Below are 15,184 nucleotides of genomic sequence, written 5' to 3' on the forward strand. Positions count from 1 at the left end.
ACAAACTTTCTAAACTCCTACCCAACACACTAGGTGTACCCCCTGGGATCCATACTAGGGCCCCTTCTTTTCTCCATATTCATTAATGACCTCTGTTCTGCAATCCCTACAGTCAGCTCTGTCCAATACACAGATGACTCCACCCTGATATGCTCGGCCACGGCTCCAAATGAACTGTGGTCAGCTACACAAACCACCTTTAACACAATTGAAAACTGGCTTTCTGATCGCCGTCTGATCCTGAATCCCAAAAACTGTTGCTTTTCTCGTCTACACATAGGTTGACTGCATTCATTTTTACCATTAAATCTAATAATGGCACAATAATCTTCCCAGACTCCTCTACAAAACTGTAAATTGTTTTAATCGATAATAATCTTAAATTTGACCTACATGTTAATCAATCCATAAAGACCATCAATAAAAACTAGGCTCACTTTTTAGGATAAAAGCCTTCTTAACCCCTCCTGCTAGATTTGCCATAGCTCGTTCTCACCTACTTTCACCTTTTCTCTATGCATCCCCCATACTCTCCAATCTAAACAAATCTGTCCTTAAACTCTCCATTTGCTATAACCACATTGCCAGATTTGCCACTGGCCTACCTTGTAGGAATCACCATTGTATTAACCTAAACCAGCTTGAGTGGCTTGAATTACCCATCTTGATCCAGTATAACCTCATGACTACTGCCCATAAGATCCTTTATAACCCAGACAATACTCCTGCTCTTAAAAATATTATCACCCTCTATCGCAATCCCCGACCTCTTCATTCCTCTAATAAATTACTAGTCCAGACTATCAAAACCATAAACTCTGCCGGTGACTCTCTCTTCCCGAATACTGTAGGCAGATCCTGGAACGCTCTCCCAACCAAAATCACTTTGCTCAACTCCTTGAGTCACTTCAAGACTAGACTTAAACAACATCTGACACTAAACTGGCTATGTCAATGTAGCAAACCCAACTAACTCTCCTTGACAATTAGACTAAAACAGTTTTTTCATTTTAGCTTACCTATGGCACTATCCTGACCTTTACCTTGTTTAACTCTAACATGTTTAGCTATATAACCACTGTAAATATTGTGTCTGTAACTAACTGTAGGAGTTAATATCAGTATTCTTAGCTGTCTTGAATTACTTAATGATTGCCTACTCTCTGAGTTTTCTTTAACACTGGAACTTCTATAAATTGCCTAGGTATGAAACCTCTGTACATATTTTATCTTAAACTTAACTGCTTGCTTAGATATGTTAATTACTTTATACACTGTATTTTTTAATCTAATTTGCTGACCTTGGAGCTTTTCTCCCCAGGCCTCCGCTAAAAATGGACATGTATCCAGTTGGATTATCCCGGTCAACAAATGTAAAATAAAATAAAATAAATAAATAAGGGAGCATCTAGGAGGTGTCCTTAATATCATCCGGTAAAGCTTTCAGGTGAAGCCAAAAGTACCTTCTCATAACTGAACCAAAAGCAGCAGCTCTAGAAGAAGCATCAACTGCATCCTAAATACATTTGATGAAGTAAGGGGCAATCTGAGAAGTGGAACTTAATAAAGAGAGAGGGTAGCAGTCATTCCTTCAGAGTCAAATACGTCACACTACCCCCCCAAAGCTGTAAGAAAAGGACCAAAACGTACCTGGTCATATGGGTTTGATAATTAATGGCCCTGAAGGCGAGTGTGACAGAAGTATATTTTTCCCAACCTTTTCATAGCTCTATTGTCTTTATCAGACAGAAGGCGTTTGGAAGACGGCAAACACTTGGATGGGTTGTCAACAGAAACAGAGACCACAGCAAAGTCTGAAGCACTCTCGTAGCTGCACTTAAAGGCCTCAGGCACTTTATGAAAATAGTCCGGCTTCTTAAGGGAACAGAGGTTTGGAATCAGGAGCCAAAGCAGCAGCTGCAAAAGTATCCAAAAAGACATACAACACAAATGGCACAGCAGAAGGTTTAGGAGATTCCATTTGCAAAAGCTCATAATACCTCTTAAATAGAGACTTGTGAGCAATCTCACCTAGAACATCATGCAAACTACTCGGTCTTAAAAGGACAACTCAAAGGGAGAGTCAAGACTCATGGAATAATCTTCTTCAGATCCATAGTCTAAAGGAGAAGTAATTGATGAGGAGTAGGCCAACTCATCCTCTGAATCTATCTCCTCATCTAAAGAATCTGGCTCCCTAGTGCTTTTTAGCTGGAGTAAAGGACCAAGTAGAAGCAGGAACAAATACCCCCTAAAGATGGTCTAAAGGCCATCAGGGCAGTGAACAAGCCCCGAGTAAAATCTTTTCAATCACTCTGAGGATCATACTTACCAGATTTCAGACTATCCATGGCAGGAGATATCACACGTTATGAATACTCATTATTTTGCAACAGTGGTATGGAAGAACATCTATGGATTCAGTAGTTTCCAAATGACAGCCTATAAAGAATATTCTCTGGTTTGATTAAATGCTGGACTTCTGGATGTCTATGGGAATTCCCAAGGTTAGGCACAGCCTAAACATATGGAATTCTCTCCTAAAGGCTAGAGACTATTGTGGCAGCAGCTAGGAGCCAGCTGTCCAGGTAAGAAAAAAATCCGAATCCCTGGAGTCACAAGTGAGCCGTTACGATGGACATGCACTTGGTAAATACCCTGGGAGTTGTGATGAGACCAAAGAGCAGGGTTAGATAGAATCTCAGCGACTCTTTCATTATCTTTATGTGTAGGTAAGTGCCCTGGAGATCCACCAAGCATATACAGTCATCTCATCTGAGACAAGGCATGAAAGACTGCACCGTGAGCATCCTGAACTAGATCCTTTTTACTTGTTTAGGTGGATAAGATTCAACCTGGACCAGAGGTCCTTTTTGTTTTTTACACCTCCCAGGTCTGGTAGCACCTCCTGGTTGGCCCTTTTAGAGCACAACAACGTGATCTGTTTCTCTGCTGATTTTGCCTGATTGGGTGCAACAGCTGTTTTAGTTTTGGGTGTGTCAGGAAAAAGGATACAGAATACCCTCTGGATAGGATCCCTTTGACCCATTTTCCCCGATGGCCTCTCACACAGCTAGGTAAAGGGATAAATGACCCCAGAATGCTTCAAGAGGGGAACAGTCAGGCAGCCCTTCAAGGACACTGGGGCTACTTGTTGGAAAAAGGCCCATAATATCATTGGTTATGTGGAGCTCCTCCTGTGCTTCTGGGGTCTGTACAAGCTAAAAAGGGCCACCTATGTCACGACTGCCCCTGTCAGGAGATGCCTCAAACTGCTGATGCTTGGGCTTTCTAAATCACTGTGATCTTGGCCCCTTTTGGTTCCTACTAAATCACTGTGACCTTGGCCCCTTTTGGTTCCTACTAAACAATCTTTGTGGGATCTCAAACTTCACTCCAACCAAACATTGGTAAAGGACATCTTAATGTGGTTAATGTGGTCCTCAAATTCACAAAGGCGTAGCCAGGCCTTCTGCCTCAAAGCCACACCAGTTTGCCACTCCATTCACTGCATTATGCATGAGGAGGTTCGATATGCTGGACATCGTGCTTGGGGCAAATTCAAATTATTTTTTGGAGTCTGTTGTTAGGAGTGCTTTCAGACTGGCTAGGGCTTGCTGAACCATATCCCTCTGAAAAGGATTCACATGAGTCATATACTTCAGAGCCTTTAAAGTGAAGATGTCTGAAGCATATGCCCACTTAACCTAATCTATCCATCACCCAAGGACCCTTTAATAGGGGGATGGATACAAGCCAAATCGTTATTCAGCTTCCTCCATCGTTGCCACTACGATAATGGAATCCACCATAGGAGACTTTGTACAGTGCTATTTGTCCTTATGAGGTCTAATAATTTATCAGGGTTTCATGGCACAGCCTTGCATGTATCTGGGTCCTGCCATGGCCCCTGCACTGCCGGATCAATTAACTTAAACACAGGAGGGAAGTAGATGGGGTCAAGCTATAGGCATCAAATAGAACTTCCTCATCTGGGGAGGGGAGATGCTGGGCAAAGATCCCCTCTGCCACATAAGTTCCAAGATTTTGTAGAGAGACACTTCTGGGAAGGGATTTGGGGGGGGACTATCTCTGCCATGTGAGTTATCTGATGTAACGGACTTCAAATGGGAGTCTCTGTCTCTCCTGTTACACATCTTTCTCAGAATGTAAAGAGGGGTTTTTGGCCTGACTCCTCAAATGATTCTGCGGTTGTGATGCAGTTGCTTTGAAGCTCACAGCTAGACTCTGACCCATGGATGCCTGATTGGAAAGAGGAAAGGAGGCGTGGGAGTCCAGGGGGTGGAGCCAATCCAAAAAAGATCTAGGTCGATGCACTTACTGGTGAGACAATCATCCTCCCATAACTTGGAAAGTCAACTCACCTCCACTAGGATCACAGGATGCAGTCTCAGTAACCTGGCCTATTCCCCCAGACAGAAAATGATCAGAGCTCTACATGTCATCTCCGAATTAGACAGAGTGGACAGCCTCAATTAGGGGATCGGAACTGAAGACTTAAATTCCACAATCTCCTACACCACCAAAAAAAGCTGTACAAGACAGCCTTGAAGATGGCACCAAAGCCTCAAAGTCAAATTTTCAGTCCTAAGACAGCCTGAGACACAACCTTGTCAGAGTACAGTGCACTGGATCCGATACTCACTGTGTCAATGCCGGAGCCAAGGTCGGCAGTGAAGAGACAAGCCCTGGACTGAGAATCTGCTTGAACACCACTGCAGCAGAGATGTGCACCAGGTAAGGAACTAAAAGTGGGGGACACAGAATCTATACCAACTACCTTCAGAGCTGAAGGAGATGGTAAAACTCTCATTCTCAAAATGGGTTTAAGAAACTCCTCAACAAGTGATCCAGGTCCACTTCAGACATACTCTTGCAGGACCTGAAGGATCTCAATGATGAAGTGGAAGGAGGCAGAAAAGGGATCTGGTGCGGTTGCCTCTCAGATGGCTCTTGCCTCATAGATCATTTGGGTAAAGTGTCCTGGACCAGCATCAGCTCCGAAGTTCTAAAGTCAGTGGAGAACAACATATCAGAGACCTAGCAACAGAAACATCTAGCCTCTGAGTTTACAGCACCGAAGAAATCACAGAGCCATCAGCCTGTCTTTTTCTTGACTCCAAGTCCTTAGATTTGGATTGTCTGAAGACTTTGGATTTTGAGGTTTCGGGATCCGGGAACAAAAAAAAAAAAAAAAAAAAAAACCTTAATCAGTTTCTCTTCCTGTTAGATAAAACTCTTTGACCAAAGAGTAAATGTCACATTCCTCAGATAAATTACTCACACCCATGTACAGCAGACACAAATCACGAGTCTTCGGGGAGTATTTTGTGCCTGCACTTGGAGGACAAACATTTTTCCTTATCCATAAGGAAGACTTGCAAAGGAAACACACACACCAAAGAGAAAAAATACTACTGAACAACCAACAATTACCACAAATCATTAACAGCTAAAAAGAAACATTAAGCAGGAAACTAGCAGAGATTTTTTTTTTGTGTATATGTATTATACATATCTATATGCACAATATAGGTATGCATAATACATAAATGTAAATATATGCATACAGTGATTAAAAAAAAATACAGACAGGAGAGTTGAAAAAATAGCCAAAAACAGCAACTTCACAGTAAATAACTAAACAATTCTTTTTTCTAGGATGGATATAAGAAAAGAAGGGCAGAAATGTTAAATGCTAACAACAAAAAAACAAGGGAGACTCACTTAGCTTATCACAGAGTATTGGAGATCTACATCTGTAGACAACAGGGACAAATGAGATCTTAATTCTAGACCATAGTGCATTATTAGAGTGAAAATCTTAAAAGGCTCAAGACTAGAACACTAATGGTGCAGCTTGGGGCCAGACAAGCAGCTCAAGGACCCACAGGTCAGACTGAAAGGACAATGAACAGATCTATTAAGTTCATCACCTCCTATTTGCACCACACAGTATGCACCTGGATGCCTAATACCTACAGTGTCTATACCGACTCAGCCACCATGCAGTACTGTAGCAGCCAGCCAGTCGAGCCATTTCTCCCTTTTTTCTTTGGGATGGGAAGTTGGCATAATAGTCAAGGTGTTTACCTTATTGACACAAGGTATGGGGGTTTGATTCTCACCTAGGGTAACTGACTAAGCTTAAGGGTAGTTAGCTTAATAAGAACCTATAACATACCACGCATATAACAATCACCAACTTTCTTCCAGCCGTCCTCCACTTCACATAACACAATACTACTCCTGCAATTGGCTCTTCCAAACTACTCTAATCTCTGAAATGTCACATCTTACTTATTATTCTGAGCACTACTTCTACAGCTTCCACCCAATAAATATTTATGTATCCCTAATTACACACATCTTAAAAGTGGGCATACAAGACCTTTACCCATTACAGCCATCTACACCTCTCCCACCGATAATCTTTCTTAATCTACATATCTCCAAACTTCCATCCATTTTCTTCGCCCTGAAATGCTCAAGCTCTAGCCTTCCAAATACAAAACATTGAAAAAGCACACACACTTCTTAATGGTCAATAAATTCCTCACGTAATCTTCTCAAATAGCCCCACTAATATATAATCTCACTCAGAGCTACAACGAATAAAATCCAGATCCCCAAATTTTACATTCCAGTCACCAAATGTCCCACTTTAAAATTAGTTTAATCAATGCAAGCATTATCTTTTAACTTGACAAATCCAAGTCTTCCTTTTCTCCCACAGGACTGGCCGTCATGGAATCTTGGGTGAAAACAGACACTCCCAATTTAAGCTTCCATCTCCAAGGTTATAAATACCTGTTCAACACCAAACCAGGTAAAAGAATAGGTGATGATACACTCTACTCCTTATTAAGAATTCTAGCAAGATAGCCCCAAAGGGACAAAACTCATCCCTAAATGAACATGATCCTAAATGACTACCTATTTCCCCTCCAAGAAAATTATTAGCACACACTCACCCTAGTGGCAGCCTATCTTCACCTACTAGCAAACCAGACCTAATAAAAAAATCTCTTTATCATTTTAAAATTAACAAATCCTCACAAAAGGCACCATATTACCATGTGATTTGATTTCATAAAACACTGTCATCCACATAGAAGCTTGGATATTTTAGACTACCTTACTTCACAGAGCCTCATACAACTAGTAAAAGTACAAGAACAAACTTTAAAACATTTAAAACTTGATCTTAAACCTCTAGATCCTTTTGCCCTCAATTAGCTCCTAAATACCTCCTCAATTAAATGTCAAAAAACAAAGCTAACCTTTCTCCAGCTACATTCAGACCAGAATCTAAAACAAAACACATTAAAATTTCAAATCTCCCCTTAACCCCCCCCCGCCCCGCAAAAAAACAATGTTTTTTCGTCCTTAGAACATAGGAAATAAGGCCTCAATCGCATGGGCAGTCTACGTTTGGAATAAATTGAGTTGCCTTCATTTTAGTGTAGGATTTGTGATTACTGGACCTTCTAGTGTCTTGTTTTGAAATTACCAAGGTAGTGTTTTTACACATAAGCATCCAATCCAGAGAAATTAATCAACCTAGTATTATATTAATGAAGGAAAACTAGGCTAATAGTTTGTTTGATTTTTAAACATGCAAGCATCCAGTGTCAAATGTCATGTTGGTTTCTTAGCTGAAAGGAAAAAATGCTGTTGGGAGAAACCAGGTACATAGCTTCTCAGGGATTTCTTGCTGATCCAGTGGCAATGGCAACTATGTGGAATGCTGAGGGTCCTGGGTTCAATCCCCAGAGAAGGGTTAGTGTTTTCCTTTCCTGTTGAGTTACTGTATTTAATTTACTTACATTTTGTTACCCAGATTAGTCCCATTTGGCCAGCAGCTTCTTTCAGGGACGATCTCAGGTGGTATACATATTGACTAGGGGAAAACTGGCAAGAACATTGCTGTTGCTTCCCTTACTCTTTTCAGTAAGTGCCATGGGGATCTTTTACAACCAGATGAGCTACCACCAATGCAGACAGACAGGACCTCAGTTTAAAGACTCCACTGAAGGATGGCAATCCTCCTATGCTGCACTACAGTATCAGTACTGAAAAAATGAATTCAAGCATCTCTTGTGGAAGTTAGAATCCACAGCTTTTTAATCACCCAGCACCAAAGACAAATGCGCTACATACTGAATACGGACATCTGACAGATGGCCATTTTTCTTCCCTCCAAAAAGGAGTGAGCCAATTTTAGCTGTTCATTCCCATCCTCTTCGTCCAGCTCTTTCAGGACCCAGATGACAGTCTGGGTTACAGCATGGGCTTTCATCCTCAGTGCCACAGAGCCACAGTCATGGATGCCTTTGGTTGGTAGAAAATAAAAAGTGATGCAAAACCTTACAAAGTTCTAAACATTTCTGAGGAAATTGCAAAGAAGGTGCTATCAAAACAGTGTTGCACCACTTTCTACCTAGTCAGTATTTATTTCCATCAAACATTGAAAAATCTCAGGAGCAGCAAAAAAGAAATACAAACTGAACAAACTATTGCAGATTTGCCAAAGCCCTGAAGCAACACAAGCATCAGAGAGTCCTTGAAATATGAACATGAAAGCCATATAAAAATATCTATCTATAAATATTTTTATGAAACATTTTGTAGCAAGTATTTAAACATTAATGTGCATCTTGCTTGAGGCAAGCACTATGTGCTTAGCACCAATGCTGAAGAACTTCAGGTAAAGATCCAGTTACCATGAAGTCACAGCTTCCAGAGTGTCATAATGTGAGGAGCTCAATGGTCCCTTCTGAACTCTGGTTGGCTTAGATCAAATCAGAATTTAATTCTGTTGCTCAACCACCCTCCCATGAATGATTATTTTATTTAACATTTGTTTATCGAGAAAGTCCGACTTGGAACGAACAAATTTTGGGCGGAGGCCCAGGGAGAAACGCTCCAGACACATATCTTTGTAATGAATGATGTTTCAACTCATGAATGAATGACTTTTCAACTCATCACATATATTGGAAGTATAATTTACCATCAGCCATACAAGCTGACACTCAAGGTGGCAACCAAGTATAGGTGACTGCAAAGACTGAAGATCCAAAAGTCAGCTTTTGTCATATGGAGGTGGTAGTACTGGTAAAACCACAACACTGGCATTCTAATCGACAAATACTAGTTAGAAAGGTAAGCCATCGGAAGCAGCCAAAAGGCAAACCCAAAAAACTTCTGCAACAGGGAACAGTCTCCTCACGAATAGCGTCAACTACATGTTAATAGTTTAAGGCAAAAGCAGACTAGAAAGAAAAGACTACTAGGGTATATCAAAATAGAAAGTCTCAAAACATACAGCTAAGTTAGGAAGGTGTATATACTCTAATTTAAATGAAAAGTGATTTCTTTTTTACACAGAGATAATTGGTTGGGGTAAAAGTAGTCATCTCAAACACAAAATAGAAAAAGCATGGTGCAGAAATTTAATGTTTTTCTCTTACTTTTTGTTCGAGATTAAATCCAGAGCCTGGTAAACCAGCGAATAAAGGTACTCCACCTGAGAAAAAGAAATCAGCAGTAAATACAAACAAACATTATACTGCAGAACAGCATTTACTGGCTAATCTTCTTTCTTCTAGGTCTTTACTAAAATTACTGACTCCACATCAGCAACATCACGGACACGCAAATTACTTTAAATGGGGGAGAAAACAAAAAGCATATTTTAAAAAGAAGTTCAGCACTGTTCAGATCTACATTTCTCTTTGAAGGAAAAAAAAAACTTAAGTCTGACAAAAAACACTTCAACTTAACTTCACTATGATAAAAATAAAGACACAGGGTTTCTTAATATACTTGTCAGCAATTTCCCAAGTTAATTAATATTCAATTTCACATGATCATGATGGACAGCCTTTAGTTTATAGTCCTATACAAACTCCTTGCTGACAGTGCTAAAAAAGGTTTTCCCTAGGTAATTGAAAGTTATCTAATCTCCAGTTACTACCAATTCTTAACCATTCATCAGAAAAGTACTGTCATGAAGTATCAGTTGATTTAGAAGACGAGTCGCTAGGAACTCCGCACAATAAGTGACACTGAAAAAGTGGACAGAGCATCTCTTCTACAACAGAGTCCAAGTAAGAGTTGTTAATTCTAGAAAGGTACTACCTTTGGTCTAAAAACACTCGCACTTCTTCTTCTTTCGGCTGCTCCTGTTAGGGGTCGCCACAGCAGATCAACTGTTTCCATTTCTTCCTGTCCTCTGCATCTTGCTCTGTCACACCAACCACCTGCATGTCCTCTCTCACCACATCCATAAACCTTATCTTAGGCCTTTCCTCTTTTCCTGTTACCTGGCAGCTTCATCCTTACCATCTTTTTCCCAATAGACTCTGCATCCCTCCTCAGCACATGTCCAAACCAACGTAATCTTGCCTCTCTGGCTTTGTCTCCAAACCTTCCAACATGGGCTGACCCTCTAATATACTTATTCCTAATCCTGTACATCCTCGTCACACCCAGTGCAAATCTTAACATCTTCAACTCTGCCATGTCAAGCTCCGACTCCTGCCTTTTTGTCAATGCCACTGTCTCCAACCCATATAACATAGCTGGTCTCACTACCCTCTTGTAGACCTTCCCTTTCACTCTTACTGGTACTCGTCTGTCACAAATCACTCCTGACACTCTTCTTCACCCACTCCATCCTGCCTGTACTCTCTTCTTCACCTCTCTTCCACACTCACCATTACTCTAAACTGCTGATCCCAAGTACTTAAACTCATTCACCTTCGCCACCTCTACTCCCTGCATCCTCACCATTCCTCTATCCTCCCTCTCATTCACACACATATATTCTGTCTTAGTCCTGCTGACCTTCATTCCTCTTCTCTCTAGAACATATCTCCACCTCTCCAGGGTCTCCTCCACCTGTTCCCTACTCTCACTACAGATCACAATGTCATCTGCAAACATCATAGTCCACAGGGACTCCTGTCTGATCTCGTCTGTCAACCTGTGCATCACCATTGCAAATAAGAAAGGGCTCAGAGCTGATCCTTGATGTATTCCCACCTCCACCTTAAACGCATCTGTCACTCCCACCGCAGACCTCACCGCTGTCACACTACCCTCGTACATATCCTGTACCACTCTTGCATACTTCTCTGACACTCCCGACTTCCTCATACAATACCACAACTCCTCTCTAGGCACCCTGTCATATGCTTACTCGCATATAAGCCATAAATACCTCTTCACAAAAGTTGCATCTATCTCGGTGCGTCCTCAATCCAAAAAGCAGTGTCCAACAAATATTAGTTTAAAACATACCCAGCATCATAGTTTGCAGTTGTGTGATGTTAATAAAATTGCAGTTTAAAAGCTTCCCAGTTCAATAATATACAGCTGTATGCTATACTCAAAGGAAGCACGCACAAAAACTGCCATTCAACAGTAACTTGCTTCCTGTACTATTTTTAGTCACTGGCTTGTACTCTTCAGCAGTATGCGCATTCTAACCATATGTACAGTCGTTTAAGTTTTATAGCAGATCATCTTCTGATTTTCCATTGAAAAACTGACTATCAACAAACAGGTTCACAGACAGGACTATAAAAATTATATATACTGGTCTTTAATAAAGATGGTTTTACCTCTCCAGGAATTCCAAAAGATTGGAAGAAGCTCATAGACCACTTGGCAGCCTCGTAATCAACAGACTGAGTTGTTAATGAATGTTTGCTTTCATTTGTTACTGTAATGCTACTTCATTGCTTTAAAGGTTTTACTATAAATGTGTCATTTACCTTGTCTTTTAATCAGCTAATCTTGTAGATAATGTATATATTTTTTATGTTTTTGAATGCGGTTCTAAAGTTCGGTGTTTTGTTACTTGCTTGTAATCAAATTCAGATTAAAAAAATATATATATATATATATACTGGCCTTCAAGAAACTTGACTATAGTAACACCATGTTGCTAATTCCTACTTCCTATATACATAGATATTTAGATTTTTGAAGGGAGTTAATGAATGACGAAAAACCTTGAAAATTGCTCTGTAATACATCTGTCATGTCATATGTTTTAAACCTGCTTCCTGTGTAGGCGCAAGCCAATAAGACTTAATTACTTAGATGTCAACAGTAAGGATTCCTAGTGTCACACAGAGAAATATTCATCCACTAGGAGTGCCAGTTTGCTGCATGGCAACACTGACTGATGTAGTCTGCTGCTGAACCAATGGCCAGCAGTGAACTACTGCTAAGTAATGTAAATATGGAAAAGGAAGCTGTCCTCAACATCAGTTATGTCTTCTTACACAAAGAGGTAGGCATCATGAGTTAAATTTCACAGTTTTCTAGTTCATTTATGTACCAGCTAATCTACAAAAGCTAATAATATACTTGGGGATGAAATTATTATAAATTAGTGAAATCAAAGTAAACATCAATTTCTGTACCAGTTTTTTTCCCATCCAGTAATTTTTCCCATCCAGTCATTTTTTTAAAGTACAAAATGCTACATATGCAGCTTTCCCAAAATCATTAAGCTGCAAAGCAATAATTTTTCATTTGCACAGGGTTAAAATGCTCCATAATGTCCCATCAAGATCACAAACTGCAAAGAAAGAAAGAAAAGGGTGGTATTCTTAGTCATTACATGAATGCATAAAAGCTATCACTACTGTTCATAAAGAAGCTTAAGCAGGGCACGATTCATACCGACCACGTACATTAATGTGCAATGGCCTCTAACAAGCCTAAGCACATGAAATCATAATGAGATGTAAATGAGGAATGGTGTAAAACAGCATAATTTAATGAAGCATTCTCTCACCTATTTGCAATTAATAGTGAAATTTTACCACTTTTCCGCACCATTTGCAGTTGCATTAAAGAAAGAGTCTTCTCATCTATTCCATCTACTTTACAACCCATGAAGATGCTGTGACTTGTTGCCAGCCTTGCTATTTCCTGTTGTGAGCTGCTCGTCTTGGCTGAGCCAAAACAGCTTGCACCCAGGTGCTGCTTGCCGGCTAAGAAGGCAGAGGCATAAGCAGAGAGTAACCCATTATAATCAGGAAGCTACTAGACAGGTTTGGAGTGGAAGGTGGCATTACAAGGGTCTTTGTGAGTATGTATGCCCCCCCCCCCCATAAGGGTACTGCAGAAATAAGTGGATTTCCTATTCCTGTGAATACCAAGTTAAGTTTAGCCCTCACTGAACCTGTTACGAGGACCTTTCAGAAACAGACTGGGGACATGTTGGATATTTCACAGACTTCTACCTCAAGGGTACTACAGCAATTCTTGGATGTACTCTTGGCATATGTGGATCCATAAATCTATTTCCCAGTGGCACTGGAGGACAGAGCCAGGACAATTAATACCATGTATGGGGTGGCATGTTTCCCTGAGGTACTTGATGCAACACACTGCACCCATGTTGCAATTAGAGTCCTTTCTGGTTGGCACCAGAACAGAAAAGACCACCATTCCATCGACTGCCAGGTAGCATGCGATGCATGCAGCTGTGTAATCAATTTCTCTGCCCAGCATCTTGGCAGTGTATAGGATTCCCTTATCTGGCATACTAGCTCACTGTACTGCCTCTTCCTGCATATTATGATGTTCAGCAGTCATCTTGTTTAGTGGAAAAAGTATTTTTTTTTCTTTTTTTCCCCATCATATTTAAGTAGTTATTCATGATAAAAAATGTATTGCTGAATACTAAACCACTTTTTTTTAAACACCCACTCCCTTTTTTTTTTATCTTTCAGGTGATGCAGGCTATTTTTGTTTTGTCACCCACTCCCTTTTTTTGTTTGTCTTTCAGGTGATACAAGCTATTTTTTGGCACCCACTCCCTTTTTTGTTTGTCTTTCAGGTGATGCAAGCTATTTTTTTGGCACCCACTCTCTTTTTTGTTTGTCTTTCAGGTGATGCAAGCTATTTTTTTGGCACCCACTCTCTTGTTTTGTCTGTGTGTCTTTCAGGTGATGCAGGCTATACCTACTGGAGCCATGGCTCAGGACACCAGTGAGAAATCCAAGTGGAGCTGCAGAAGGGACCTACAACACAGTTCTATCCCAGACCCATACTGTCACTGAGAGGGTCTTTGACCTCCTAAAGAGTAGCTTTACATGCTTGGCTGAGTCTGGGGGTGCCCTTTGGTATGATCTACTGCATGCAGGATGGTTAGTTCATGTTGTATTCTGTTAAGAGAAAAAGTTTTAAAACACACTGTTATTTGTCTCTTTCTCCCATCTAGCAAAATGGATATGCTATTTGCTGAAGTGTTGGTAAGAAAAGGTCATTGAACCATGTTTATTAAATATGGGCTTTATCTATGATAGATGTAGTTTGCTTATGAACTTGAATAACATCTGTTTTCTATACTTCTGAATAAGAGTTAGTTTACTGAGGCAGGCTGTGGAAAATTCCAGCTACCACTGTTGAACTAAGTATGCTGTACCTTTTTGAACGTTCTACACTAACTGTGGTTTTGAGGTAAAAGTTCTACACTAACTGTGGTTTTGAGGTAAACATTCTACACTAGCTGTGGTTTTGAGGTAATGCATTCTTTTCTGAGGTAAATTGTGATCCTAGATGTTTTTCATAGCCAACTGTCAACTGTAAGAAATGTAACAAAAGCTATTTTGGCTAGTAACAGGAAAGTATAAAAGTTGATGTCAGTAAACAAGCTGATCAGATTGAGATCATCTTGGCCAACATGCTGCTGTAATCTGGTTAGCTGCAAATAAAGAAGTTTTTCATCACCTGAGGCAGATGTGACTCACTTGAATTTTTTCTTCTGACATATTCTGCACAGCAAGATCAAGATTTGATGGCGAGGTGCCCCATACTGTTGTAGAAGCTCCCAGTTATAGTCCCACTATGAATAACAACGACCAGCTGGCAGCAGTAGTAAGGGACCCCAGATGGCAGGCTCGTGCACGGCAGATGGCTGTGCAGGCAAAGAGGTGGCGTGTACTCCAGAAGCATGAACCATGACATTCAGGTTAGGCTTCCTTTGTTGTAACACAAAGTACAACTGATGCATGCAGTGGTATTTGTGGCTATGCTGTATGTGCTGCATGGTTTAACTGTAACTATTCATCTGACATCCCTTCACATATTTAATTTTTTTTTTTAATCTTGGAACAGTTACTCATATTAT

General features: G+C 40.4%; 1 protein-coding gene across 2 annotated transcripts in view; it reads right to left on the bottom strand.

Moving 5' to 3' along the window:
* The window catches only part of NCAPH2 (non-SMC condensin II complex subunit H2), a 1,876,179-nt gene that overhangs the window by 1,602,538 nt on the left and 258,457 nt on the right, over positions 1-15,184 (bottom strand). For both annotated transcript variants that reach the window (XM_044088651.1, XM_044088650.1), the window contains exon 3: positions 9,498-9,553. In XM_044088651.1, the coding sequence (XP_043944586.1) occupies positions 9,498-9,553 (56 nt within the window). The remainder of the gene's footprint in view (positions 1-9,497; positions 9,554-15,184) is intronic.

This window comes from Protopterus annectens, chromosome 11.part0 (genome assembly GCF_019279795.1).
Source record: "Protopterus annectens isolate FY-2018-M chromosome 11.part0, PAN1.0, whole genome shotgun sequence".
Taxonomy (NCBI): Eukaryota; Metazoa; Chordata; order Ceratodontiformes; family Protopteridae; genus Protopterus; species Protopterus annectens.